The sequence below is a fragment of the Mastigoproctus giganteus genome, chromosome 12 (assembly GCF_048544385.1).
Source record: "Mastigoproctus giganteus isolate SK-2022 chromosome 12, ASM4854438v1, whole genome shotgun sequence".
Classification (NCBI taxonomy): domain Eukaryota; kingdom Metazoa; phylum Arthropoda; class Arachnida; order Uropygi; family Thelyphonidae; genus Mastigoproctus; species Mastigoproctus giganteus.
Genome location: NC_143586.1, coordinates 96,697,128 through 96,711,170, shown reverse-complemented (window position 1 = coordinate 96,711,170; position 14,043 = coordinate 96,697,128). Strand labels below are relative to the sequence as shown.

Below are 14,043 nucleotides of genomic sequence, written 5' to 3'. Positions count from 1 at the left end.
TGAAAATTGTATTTGAAATCATTATAAAGTGCATAGGTATATGCTTGCCATTGATTTGTCATGTTTAGAGTAAGTTTGTGCCAAGTAGAGTTTATTCAGCATAATTTAATTAATGCAGTTGTGTGTGTGTGTTGGTGATAATTCAGCCATTATCACCCACACACACACACACACACACACATGAAGATATGCTAAATAGTTGAGATCATAGTCTTCATTGTTGCTGTAGTTGTGTGTGTATATTTGTTTCTTTGAATTGTTATAAATTTTATCATTTCCTCTTAGTCTCATGTATTCAATCAAAGGTGTACTGCTAATGAAAACTTAGCCTGACTTATGAGAAGTAGCTTTTTAATAATTTAGTGCTTGTGTTTGTTTTATTTTATTATTTTTATTCTTATTTATGTTTTTTGCTTTATGAAGTTGATTATAACTCAACTTCATAAGGAAGTTTTTATGATTATAAGTTTCTCTTATCAGATGTCTACATATAAAACATTTGGTTTGTATATCATATGAGTCCTCACAAGTATTTATATTTTTAACAGGTTAAGAGAAGCATTGGCTACCTTTATGACAAAGGCACTGAAATCCTATCATCCAGTAAATCCAGATAATGTAAATAAACATTATTTAAAATATTTTAATTTGCAGTGATGAAATAGCTTGTTATGTCAAAGTATTTTTAATTAATTATTTTCTGATTGTATGTGAGATGTTTCACTGAACTATAGTCTATTCACTACAGAGTGTTTAGGACATAGTTTGTTTACCACAGACTACGTAATCATGCAGAATTAATAGTGAAAAGAACAGCAACTTATTTGATCTCTTCTAGATAATCTCATGATCATAAGAAAAGTAACTTTAGTTCAATTACTTTACTGACCTTTCATAATAGTGATGTTATTTGAGCAAAATTTTCCTATCACTTGATAACATTAATTTCTGATTTATATGTTTATATGAGCGAAACCCATCTTAGTGCTATTACTGAATGTAATGATATAATTTTGCACCAATATAGTAGGAAGCTTTGTGTTGTGTTTTGTTACTTTGTTAGCTTAGGGGGTAGGCAGGTATCTTCAACTTCAAAATAAATGCTTAATCAAATGATATCCTTCATACAGTAATTCCTAACTTAATACACTTGATGCTTTCCTGAAAATTGTCATGCAAATCACCATCTTAAGTAGGATATAATTTCTAAATAACAATTAATGTAAAAGATGGAGTTGTATATGATATATTTTTAAATATATATGTGTTGTGTTGGAGAGACAGTTTTGAAATATGAAGTAGAGGGAGTCAGAGTCGTAGGGCCGAGAAATCACTTATTTTCAGTTTCAATTCATAACACAGATAAATCATGATAAAAGTTTGAGTAAATTTACACATATACACAGAAATTTTGAAAAGAAGTGTATCATACCACATGTATATTTCTAGCATTAGTTAACAACAACTCCCAAGAAATTAGTTGATTATCAGCTGCTTGAAATGCAACATTTCTCCCCTTTCATTGCTTATTGTCATTGCTTCCCTTTCAGTTTTTTTTGAAAGCTTAAAAGTGTAGAGATGTAGCTGTGCAGTACAATTTAAAAAAACTCAATTCCTTTTTTGAATTTCTGATCCTTAATCTAAACCTCTAAATCATAGGTTTAAAAATTTTAAAATTCCCATCAGAGTGTCAAAAATGCTTTTATGGAATTAAAGATACAAAGAAAAATTAACTTTCAGAGAGATAATTGTTCATTATAAAAATGTTTATAGTAAGTTATCTGAATATGTATACCACACAAATTTGGTTTTTCTTATTAAATGTACAGGTGATCATTGTTCTATATCTAAGTTAAATCTAAGTCAAACTTTTTTTTCACAGGTTTGAAATGTATCAAATCGGTCATTCCGTCGGTCTCCTATCTTTATATTTAGTGCCAACGTGTACAACAATATCACCCTTAAAAGATGATATCTGCTCTACAACATTATAAACCTTTGCCCCTGGCAGACATACTCTGATCCTGTTCCACCTATCCTTTTTTGCACAATATGTTCCCCATTTCCCTGACAGTAGTCACCGACAACAACTAGTTCCTTTGGGACCAGCATATTCTGCCTTGGGGTTGCCGCTGTGTTGCATGATGTTCAAGTGCAAGCTCTGGCATTGATGTGGGCAGCTGAGAACTTGATGGGCCTCTCAATTTAAATCCTTCGAGGGCATCCACCCTGTCCTTCAAGCTCTCATATAGGCCCATAACAATGCTGAGTTGGTGTCTGATTTTCTCATACTCCTTACATCGCGCGTGCACACACACACACACACAAAGACATTCCCCTTGGCAATATCATGCCCCATTCCTGATTGCTCCACAAACATCGAACAAGCAGTGCATTTCAAAAGGCTGTGATTTAGAGGACAACTGCCCCCCACCCCCTCAGTTCTCCCCTGAGCCACAGCACTCCTATTAGTTTGAGCCTTTTGCTCTGGTCTGAGTCATGATTTCTATTCAATTTCAAATAAAATTCCAATACAAAATATAACCCTAAACTTATATCCCAATGCAGTTATAACACTATATATATATATATATATATATATATGTATTTCAGTATTGCATATTATCTCCGAGTTACGTTATGACTTTCTTATCTCCTGTCAAGTTATATGTATTAATTTATAATGTTACATTTGTGAAAACTAGGTCATTATATTTATTTAGTTAAAAAAAGTACAATTTAACTGACGATGAAATTTAATAAGATTAGTAAATTTTACTGATTATTTGATACTACTATACTTGCTATCTAGTTTTCTGCTAAACCTTACGCTATCTAGTTCGGTGTATACATTATATTGTATAACAATGGCAGCAAGTTATGAATGGTAAATCCTATGGACCCGAGGTATTAATTACTTTCCAAATCGCGCTATCTAAATTCAAAATAAACCATGGAGCTTGACTAGGTCTATAAGTTACTTATAGAAAATAATTTAATCTAACAATTAAGTCAATAAACTGGCTAAATATAATTGAAAACTTAGCATTCACAGGAGCTGCAAAACTTGTCCAACACATTGATTAGATACCCTTACCGATACTAAGTAATAACCTTCAAAATCTCTATCTAAGTTCAAATTAAACTAAAGTATTGATACTAGGAATATAAAACAACTCTACAAAATAAATTAATATGCAATTTTCAAAATTTAAGAAAACTTCTCTATTAGCTGGAGCCATAAAAACTTTGCCTGTTCATGTGTACTCTCGCGTGAAAGAGATCCTAGAAAGTAGAAGTTGATAGCTTAAATAGATTCAAGGCAGAACTAGACAAACATTTGGAGTGAGTGGATGGGTGAAATTAGAAGATTTTTTTTTTTTTTTTTTGGCTGATGCTATATAAGCTTGCTTTCTTGCATCATGTGCCTTTGCTAGTACTAATATACACAGATGACTTTAATTAGCTAAATACGCACAGATGACTTTAGTTAGCTAATTTTTGTCTTGGTTGAAATTCTGTACTGTAATGACATTTTTTTTACTTTAATGACATTTCAAATTTATTAAAAAACATAAGACTATCACTGATTTTATTGTAGGAGTCTGAATTTCCTATCATATCTGTTAAATTTACCAACATGAAAATTTGGTGTTTTAAATCCCTAATTATTTACCTTTTATGCATGTTGAAAAATTAAAGTATAAAATATCTCTGATCTTGATCAAATTTTGCCATTCAAACTGGATCGTTACTTTTTCATATTCTTTTTGAAAAGTATAGGTGCAGTGAGTTTTCCCTTTTTAAATTCTTTTTAACCTCTGAATAAAGCTTACAGAGTGCAGTTATTATTGCAGAAGCCTATTTATCCAAAATTTAATATTATTTTGTAATAGTATTAGTATTAGCCATGGCGCCTCCATAGTCAGGTGGGCAGGAGCAGCAGTGCGTAGCACACACTTTTTGATTAGACCAGGGTTTGAGCCCGTGACCACCAAATACGGAGGATGCGGAAAGGTCAGGGAATGACGAATGACCACTGCATATCCCCGGAGCAATATGGCCTTATTTGCTAATGCTCCTAAAAACAAATAACAAACAATATCTAAAACAAACAGTATTAGCCATGTGGCACAAGTAAATCCAGGCTTTTCCTGCACCATAAAAAAATAAATAAATAAAATGAATAATAATAAAAAAAAATAATAAAAATTTAAGAAATTGATTGGTTAGTCTTTACAACATGGTACCCCTTCTGATTGATTGTTGTGAGTAGCAGTGATTGATGGCTCTAGCCCCCTTCTACTTGTTCTCGGTTATACCCAGCACAACACCAGGTCATTGGAGTTTACAATGAATCAATACAAATGTTAATTGTATTTTGTGGTCACGGGCTTAAACCCCGATCCACTCAAAGTATATTTGCTACTGCACTCGCACTCCTTACCACTCGGTTATGTTGCTTTCCTTGCAGTGATTGGAAGCTCTGACCTCTTCAGTATATGGTACCTGTTTAGTTAGTGTGTTTATTCCTCTCCTCTTGTGGCTGTTTTAAAATCAGAAAACAAGTTCCTGATTTTAAAACAGCAGGGGGGGGAGAAATTCAATCTAACACTAAGTAAAAAGCAACCAGTGGGAGGGGCTAGCCTGTTAATCACTGCTACTTGCAACAATTGGTCAGAAGGGGTACCGGACTTGTAAAGACTAACCAATTAATTAATTAAAAATGATTGCATTAATTTTATGGATAATCCTTTAGTTCCGAGGTGAAATGACAATAAATAGATCAGAAACTAAAAATATTGGAACTTACCCTCCCATCTGCTTATGTATTAATGGATGAGATTGATTAAAAGGGGTGTGGATATTAAAACTAGTTAAAATTAAATTGCATAGAGGAAAATGCCCCTTTCTTGATGCTTGTCATGTGGGTTTCATTGATGAACTGAGAGTCTGAACAGGAAACTTTTGAATCATCATCAGTTGGATCATAATGGTAAGGATGGAAGGAGAATTTTAATGTGCTTCTAGTTCTCATGGTGCAATTTTGATCATATGCATTAGAAATTTCATACTGCCAAGAATGTTGTCGGAAGTTCGCCATTAAGGACTAAAAACTGTGTTTTGTTTGAACTATTCAATTGAAAGAGCTTCAAAAGTGGTTAATTTATAATTGGAAGGTAATTTGATTAGTGTTATTCCTGAATCAAATTTTGGTTGATAACAAGTGGATTGGATGTGTTGGCTGAGTTCAATTGTATGATATTGTATGTAAAACTGGCTTGGTGATAATAAGCTCTGGTATTACTATGTTTCAGGCACCATATTTAATGCTGCCAATGTAACATGCATGACATTCTTTTTTGACACTGAATTAAATATACTATGTTATTGATGTCTAAAATATTATACTTAAAAGTGTTTTTATAGTTGTTAAAGTGTCTACTGATTTTATTATATGATATAAAAAACTCCTTCCTTTCATACTATTATGAACCAACTGACAATGATTTGAAAGTTCCCCATTCGGACTCTTAGTTCAATAGTGAAACCCATATGATGATGAGCATTGAGAAAAGTGCATTTTAATTTGAACTAGTTTTAATGCCCACGCCTATTTTTAATTAATCTCAATCCATTAATATATAAGCAGTTGGAAGGTAATTTCCGATAGTTTAGATTTCTTATCTTCATATTATTAATTAAAAATGATAATAAATAAATAATAAAATAAAGAATAACTATTTAACTCCCTCCTCACGTATGTATCTATCCAGTTAACCTTTGAATTACCCTAAGGTGTCGGTCTCAACCACCCATGGATGCAACTTATTCCTTACAACTTGCTGTCAAAAAGAAAACTTTCTGTAATCCAATCTTCACTTCCCCTGTAATTTGAATTTATGGACTCTGGTTCTGGAATCATTTGTTACGGTGAAAATTTAACCCTCATTCATTTTACTTTCTCCTCTCAGAGCCTCAACTCAAGTTCTGTAGCCCATATATTCAAGGTCTTTCCACATTTGGATGTCCCTTTGCTGATCTTGCATATCTTTGGCAAGCAAATTTCTCTAGGAGCAAATGTTCAATAAACTATTGATAGGGTCGCAGCTGTTTCTTTCCACCTGCCTATGCTGCTCAGAGAACATAATTTCCAACCAAATCGTTAATCCCAAATCCTTTTTTTCTCTACTGTTTTTAGTTCTACCTCACCATGTATTTTGTGTTAATATGCCAACATTGATTTGAAATTCAGAAATGGGAGTGTTAGTGAGGGAATGGAAAAATTTACTATTTTAAAATGCTCATAGCATGTGAAGTTGTGAATACTTCTCTTTGAATTTTTTTCCCCTTGTCAATGCAGTGGTTTGCTCTATAACATAACAGTATTATGATTATAATCATAATTTCAATAGCTTTTGTTTTTCTATTCTGTAATCTATTTTTATTTATTTTATTTTTCTGGTAACTCTAAATGCAAAATATTTTTGAAAAAAACCTTTTGTTAAAAGACTGGGTTATCTCCAGTGAAAGTATATTTTTTCCTATAAATTGAAGTGTTGTTGAACAGTAGACCCATTTTTGCAAAAAATAAGACAGCATTGGGTTTTAAAAAGATTAATGATTAAATAAGTTAGTTTTCTTCTTCCCACTGGAGAATTATGTGAAGATTAATATTTAAAGAACTGGTGGGCAGATATTTGATTAAATATAATCAGTTTATTGCCAAAATATACATTTACAGCAATATCCCTTGGCAATTACACTTGAGGGGTTTACAATAAGTAGGAGTAAAAAATATATACTTAATAGTTCTAGTTATTGAAAATAGTAATGCTGTAATTGGTGATAACAAAATGCATAGTGTGAAACAAATTATCAACTAGATAAGTATTAATTATAGGAAGGAGATGTCCAATTTCATGGTAATGGTGAATTTGTTATAGCTGCAACACTGTTCCCAAAATAGTGGAAGGCCTACGTAGCTGAGTGGTCAGGAGAAGGAGTGCAGTAGCACACATTCTTTGAGTAGACCAGGGTTGAAGCCCCTGACTGCTAATTATGGTAGATCTGCCAACCCACACTTGACCAGCGCAGCAGATTATGGTCCATTTCCCTAAACATGAATCATTGAGGCAGCTTCCATCCTGCAGTGGCTTGATGATGGCTGCAGTTTACCTTTTTACCTTAATAGTCCTTTCTTTTGCTGTTTGAATAAGGTGTCCATAAACTATATGTTAGCATCAAGAGAATAGAGGTTGTAGAAATGGACAATTTCTACAACCTACCTTCAGCTAACCTTGGTGAGGGGAATGAAGGGATCCTCTTACCAAGAGAGGCTTAAGTTCTGCAAATTGCAGTGGCTGGAGACTAGGCACCTGCTCGGTGATCTGATTGAAGTGTATAAGGTGCATGCTCAACCCTTGAATGGGTTGAGCATGCTGAATTCTGATGGGATACTTCCACTTGTTCAGATTACGAACCTAAGGGGGCATAAATTCAAATTAAGAAAAGACAGATGTAGAATAGATGTGCGGAAATTTGCCTTTAGCCAGCAGGTGGTTAATTGCTGGAACAAACTTCCATCTGTTGTTGTGGAAGTTGATAGGTTGAATAAATTTAAGGAGGAACTGGACAGGCATTTGGAGGGAATGGTGTGATTTTTTTTTTTTTTTTTTTGGCTGATGCTGCATAAGCTCATACACTAGCTTTCTTGCATCACATGCCACTACTACTACTACTAACTACCTGTTGACAGGATTTCCATTCAATGGGAGAAGGTCATTAGGAGGAAAAGAATGAATGAAAGGATGATAAGACAGCCAACTAGCATTACATTTAGTCAGTAGCCAGAGAGTAAATTGCAAAGGTGGCCACTCAGTTGCAAAATCAGAAGGCAGACACAGATGGAAGAGTACTTAGGCTGTTATGCCAAACATGATCAAAAATCCGAGATGCCAAAAGGAAGTGTTAAATGTCAGTTCATCAATACTGATGCAATCCATATTAGTGATTGTTAATCAAATGGAAGTTTCAAGATAGTGTAATAAATAGCATTTGATGGATTTCTGTATTACTTTGGAAACTGTTGAGGTGGGTACAATGGGATAATAATTGGAAGGGGAAGGATTTATCACACTTTTAGAAATTGGCTGGATATGAGCAAATTTTCATGCAGAAAGAAGAACATGATTGCAAAAACAGAAGTGTAAAAAGGCAGCAGAATATATTCTGGATAGGTTTTAGGGAGAAGTGGAAAAATGCCATCAGTACTCAGGGACCTCTTAGCGTTGGAATTGTTAATAGTTCTTCTGATCTGTTTCTGCCAGAAAACTAAGAGAAGCATTGAATAATATTTGTTTAGTGTGGTAGGAGAAGATTTACCAAGATCATCAATGCAAGTGTAGAGAAAACTAAGATGCTCATAATTGGCTTAGGTTTTAGATGAAGACGCAGTAGAACTGCCAGAATATAATAGAGATTGAAATATGGATGGACAAAAGTTACAGCTAGCAGCTTCGGGAGACCAGAAAGCTCACTTTAAACATGAGTTTTCCTACTCAAGACTCCAAGTTTTAAGAATTGAGTTTGAATTTACTAATTTGTTTACAACTATTGCAAGCTTAAATTTATCCACGAAATGAATTTTCGTGGCTAAATTTAAGCCACGAAAAAAAATCATCATCCTCCCCACATGGTGGAAAAGACTCAGAGTTCAGATCCCATCAATGACATCAAGAATTTTTATGGGTCTTTTTTGCAACTTGGGTAGCATGGATTTTCTTCCAGAAACTCAAGTTTTCCAACCATCAAACAGCAGATAAATTGACCACAGGCACCACAATTTACAAACTGTGTTTGCATAATAAAAGTTTATTACTCATATAAAAATTAAAAATATGAATATAATATCAGTTTCAATATGGAGTGTATACATAACCCATCATTTCCATTAAGAGCATGTCTAGTGCTGTGCATGTGGGCAGATTCCAACTAGCCTAGCATATTTTTTTTAAATAAATTAGAATTTACATAAAAAAATACGAGTTTAGGGTGTAATGAGGAATAAACAATATCATCCCTGAAATAAAAATTTCAATGATGTAATCTGAGCAATTATTATGATCAGCAGATTTAAAAACTAAAAATTTTTGGTCCAGTATGCCCCTTTTCAACTATAACAATTCAGTGTAAAGCAGTGAGCATAAATCCCAATGGTTGATAGGCGTGTATGCCTTATGGAAATAATAGAATAATATGAAAAAAAAAATAAAAGGAAGATAAGAAAAGATTGAAAACTGTATAGGAAGAAGGAAAAAACAGTGTGGGAGAGGAAGGCAGTGGTTAAAACTCACCTAAATCATTATCAGTGATTAAGGGGATAGTATTATGGGGAGAATTAAACGAAGACAAAGCAAACAAGAAGTGAAAGAATTACTGGAGAAGAGAGAGAGGGAGAGGGGCCATGGATGATGTCTGCTCACTTCACACACCAGCAGATACAAGGGTTCAAAAATGGGATTTATACACACCCCATCATTTCTATTAGATATCTGGTACTGCATATGTGGGCTGATTCCAACCAGTCTGAGCATATTTTAAAAATATGATTTACACAAAAGCTAATAGTTTAGGGTGGAATGAAAAATACACAGTCCTGCAAGAATTTTAATAACATAATTAGGATCAGCAGATTTAAAACCGTAATCCAAACAAAAAAGGAATAGAAATCATGCAGATCATCTCATTTAGCATTATTGGAGGCTTAGATTGGATAGCCTATTATAGGATGAATATAAGTGCTTGAAGAAAAGGGTCATTGCCCTTGAAGGAATTAAATCAAGGAATTCATTAAGTATTCAGCTGTCCATCTTAATATTAGAGCCTACCATCATTCTTCCGGCTAGTGAAATCAACATGAGCAGGACACACTGCTCCCACACTGCATTCTTGGTGACTATGTTCTCAGAGGAGCAGGGAATATTTCGTGCACTGAGGATAGGTATATCTGCCAGGGACAAACGTTGACAATATTATAGAATAATCATTATATTTTAAGTGCAGTAATATTGTTCTACATGTTGGTACTAATGTTTAGTACCAACATGTAGAACAATATTATGAAGTATGAAGTGATGTTGAGAAAAAGCTGTGAGTTAGTGCTGAATTTGAAAAAATTTCTCAAGTTTTGTGAAGATACGATAAGGGGGAGCTTATGATGAGAGCCTTGTCAATTAATTTGGTCCTGGAGATATGGTTTAGTGGGGTAGAATTTTTTTGCAGCACTGCCAGTGCTTCTTAACAGACAAGACTTTTTGTAGATATGGGACATACTTGAATAAAAGAGATGCAGAATATTTGCGGATGCTGTCGCGGCAGTATTAGGTGGTTGGGAAAGCTGTTAGTGTGGGGGATACACAGACTAATTTAATGATAGCCATAAGTGGAGATATCCCTCAACATGAACTGTTGAGGAGGCTTCCATCCTGCAGTGGGTTTATAATGGCTGCACTTTACTTTTTTTTTTTTACTTGCATTGCTTCTGTTTTGATATTCAATAGCCTGAAAAGCAGGAGGATGGGGGCTTACAATGCAAAATAGAAAAAATATTGATATAAATTGCTAGTCACATATGAAAGTCCATGTGGAGCTAGCAATTACATAGGCTGTGTTACGTTACTAAAACACAAACAGGCACACATTTCCTTGCTTATACACTTATTTTAAGAGTACAATAAATAAATTTGATGTTTGAATTATTGGTTAAGTAATTTAATACTGACATTATAGGTTTAACAAAAACGTGGTGTCACTGATATTGGAGATGCAGAATTCAAATGTGGCAATTATAATATGCACAGATAGGATAGCCATGATGGGAGAAGGGGGAGGGAGGATTGATGCTTTTGGTTATGAAGCACACAGACTGTACAAGGTGTGGCAATGGTTCCTGGACTGGGGCAATAAAAAGAACACAAAGTGAAGGAGTTCAAAAATGTTTTATTTTTATTCAAAGTAATCACCACCTGATTGAATGCATTTATAACACTGTTCTAAAAGTTTCTGAAAAGAGTCAGCAAAGACATCCAAAGAGGGGATGTTCAGTTCTCTGGTTACATTTTTCTTTATGTCCTCAACATCTTGAATTTTCTTTCCTTCATAGGCAGTTTTCACCTTGGGAAAGAGAAAGAAATCTGGTGGTGCTAGTCGGGAGAGTAGGATGGACGGTTGATCTGTACGATGCCATGTTTTGTCAGAAATATCTTCACAACAACTGCGGAATAGGTAGGGCATTGTCATGCAGCAAGAACTAGCTGCCTTTCTCTCAGAATTGTGCCTCATTGGGAAATGCTTCTCAATAGTCTTTGAAGCACCTGTTTGAAGCACCAATTGGCTCCCCCCCCATTCAGGTGCAAATTCTTTGTGAATCACCTTTTGTTGAAAAACATGATCAGCATCGTCTTGATCCTGAACTTCTGTAAACAAAACATTTTGGGTCTTGGTGATGATTTTGAAGTTCATTGCATGCTCTGATGCTTCATCTCTGGGTCATACTTGAATACCCAACACTCATCTCCAGTGACAGTACAGTCAAGGAATTTAGGATTGTCTTACCAAGTTTGGATGAGGTCTTTGCCTGATGATTCTCCTTGTTGCTTTTGCTCATCCATAAGGCTGTGTGGCACAGACCTTCTGTTTCTCTAAATCTTCATGCAAAATTTGAGGAATTGTCACCTTATTCATATCCAACTCATCAGCATCATTCTGAGGGTCAAACATTGATCTCTTACCACAAATTTCCTAAATTTTTCAGCTCTGTCCTCATTTTGAGAGGTTGACCGATGCCCACTTCTTGGGTCGTTGCAAACATCCTCATGTCTGTCTTTGAACCACTTATACCATTCAGATCTGTCAATGAAGAACCACTTTGATAAGATGGAATCGTAAAGGGATCATATTATAGATTTTTGAAGAGGAAGTCATCTGACCAATTTGATTAATAAAAGCTGTGGGATACAAGAAACAACTTAGACTTAATATTGCTAGATTATAGTAAAGTATTTGATGCATTTCTGCATGAGAGGTTATTGTTGTGGTTATCCAATTAGAATAAAATCCAAGTGACAATTCATTAAGTTTATTTAAGAAAAATAGTTTAATTAAAACTGTTATAGAATGAGTTGGATGTGCCCATCATGCTTATTTCTTTTCTTTTTTTTTTTTATGGTGATACTAAATGTGAAAGGTATTAGAACGTAAATTTCTTGGAGCCATGTATGGGTTGGGACTATAGAAAGTATACTTGTTAATGCTACATTTGAATTACTGTGAATTTTAATTTTGAAGAAATATATGCAGAGTACAATTGTTCTGTGGAGCAGAAGTTAAAAAGGATAAATGAGGAAGATGAAAAGTTAATTCTGTGAGTTTGACAGGCAAATGGATGGTCACTGGTTGAGACTTTTTCAGATTGGAAGAGAGCGGTGAAATTACAGATGCAAATTCAGAAGCCAGCATCCATGGAAATATCGATAGAAAAGGCATGCAGCAGAAACTGAATGGTGGAGAAAGTTGGGGTGTTAATTATCCTGACTGCTTTCTTTTGCATGGAATGTAGGAGCTTGAGGGAAGTTTTGGAGTAAAAAAAAAAAAAAGGTAAAGTGCAGCCATTATCAACCCACTGCAGGATGGAAGCCTCCTCAACAATTCATGCTGAGGGAAATGGACCATAATCTGTCATGCTGGTCCAGTGCGGGTTGGCAGATCGATCGTATTCAGCAGTCAGGGGCTTGAACCCCGGTCTACTCAAAGAGCGTGTGCTACTGCACTCCTGCTCCTCACCCCAAATGTGGGACCAGTATTGTATGGCAGGTTAGCTGCTAAACAGCAGCTAACCTGCCATACAATAGAATGGGTAGAAGTTAAGATTATCTTTAGCATAGATCTGTGATCTTGCCTAGAAATTTAAATGTTGATAAAGGTGAGCATGGGAATAGCAGAATCTTTTTGTAAGAAATAATACAGGACTCAGTGTTATAAGGAACAAAGTTAACTGAGCTTTTTTTCTCCATGTTAGAGAATGGCCTGGAAATCAACATTCAGTTAATTAGTGATGGATATTTGAGAAATTGTGTCTATGTGCAGAGCACACTATATTCTGCATTTTCAGACTGGAAGTTGGAATATAATGTACTGTTGTCAGAAAAACTAAGGACAGTTTCCTGTCAGTAGAAGAAATTCCATGCCTCATCAGGAACTCCATACTTCTTGTCATTAACATTGCTTATGATTCTTCTAATATCCTTCTGTTGAAAAACCAAGGGAGGTATCAAATGAAATATTTGTTCTCGTTTATCCTTTGGCATGACCACTAGGTCAAAGGAGTTTACAATACATCACGAATACAATCATTAATCATATTTAGCAGTTATAGGCTTGAACCCTGTCCACTCAAAGAACATGTACTACTGCATTCTTGTCCCTAACCACTTGGCTAGAGTTATACAGATCAATGATGAAAGAGTTGGCAGAAAAGTAAGACTAAGAAATCAGGCTTTTGATGAGGGATGTAGCAGATGCAGAGGTGTGGATGAACAGAAGTTACAGCTGATAACTTTTGCCAGAGACTAGAAAGCTCAATTATGATTTTGGTCAAGAAGCAAGTTTCCTACTCTTAATCCTTTCAAAATCAAGTTTGAATTTATTATTAACTTTTCACAACAGGAGGTTTTGTTACAAATCTCCATTTGTGATATGCTATATTCTTCTATATAATTAATTATATAGAAGAATATATAATTAATTTTATATATTTTATGGTATGAAGAAAGTGTGAAGAAGATTTTTTGTTTAATCCTATTGAATCTACGGTATACACGAGAAGTGAATTTGATGAAATGGATAAGAAATGTAGCGATATGAAAAAGAGACAGATAGTTGGCAAAAAAATTAAAATAAGATATGAAAAAGTGACCAAAATAAGACTACATTGCAGTGTTTTTCACAATTTCAGTGTCTTCGTCAGAGGTCATAATTCATAAT

The 14,043-nt window shown here is 34.6% G+C and overlaps 1 protein-coding gene across 1 annotated transcript in view; it reads left to right on the top strand.

Moving 5' to 3' along the window:
* Positions 1 to 14,043, top strand: part of LOC150077289 (putative inactive 1-aminocyclopropane-1-carboxylate synthase-like protein 2) — a 268,091-nt gene that overhangs the window by 68,556 nt on the left and 185,492 nt on the right. The window contains exon 5 of the mRNA XM_090386134.1: positions 549 to 618. Within this exon, the coding sequence (XP_090242260.1) occupies positions 549 to 618 (70 nt within the window). The remainder of the gene's footprint in view (positions 1 to 548; positions 619 to 14,043) is intronic.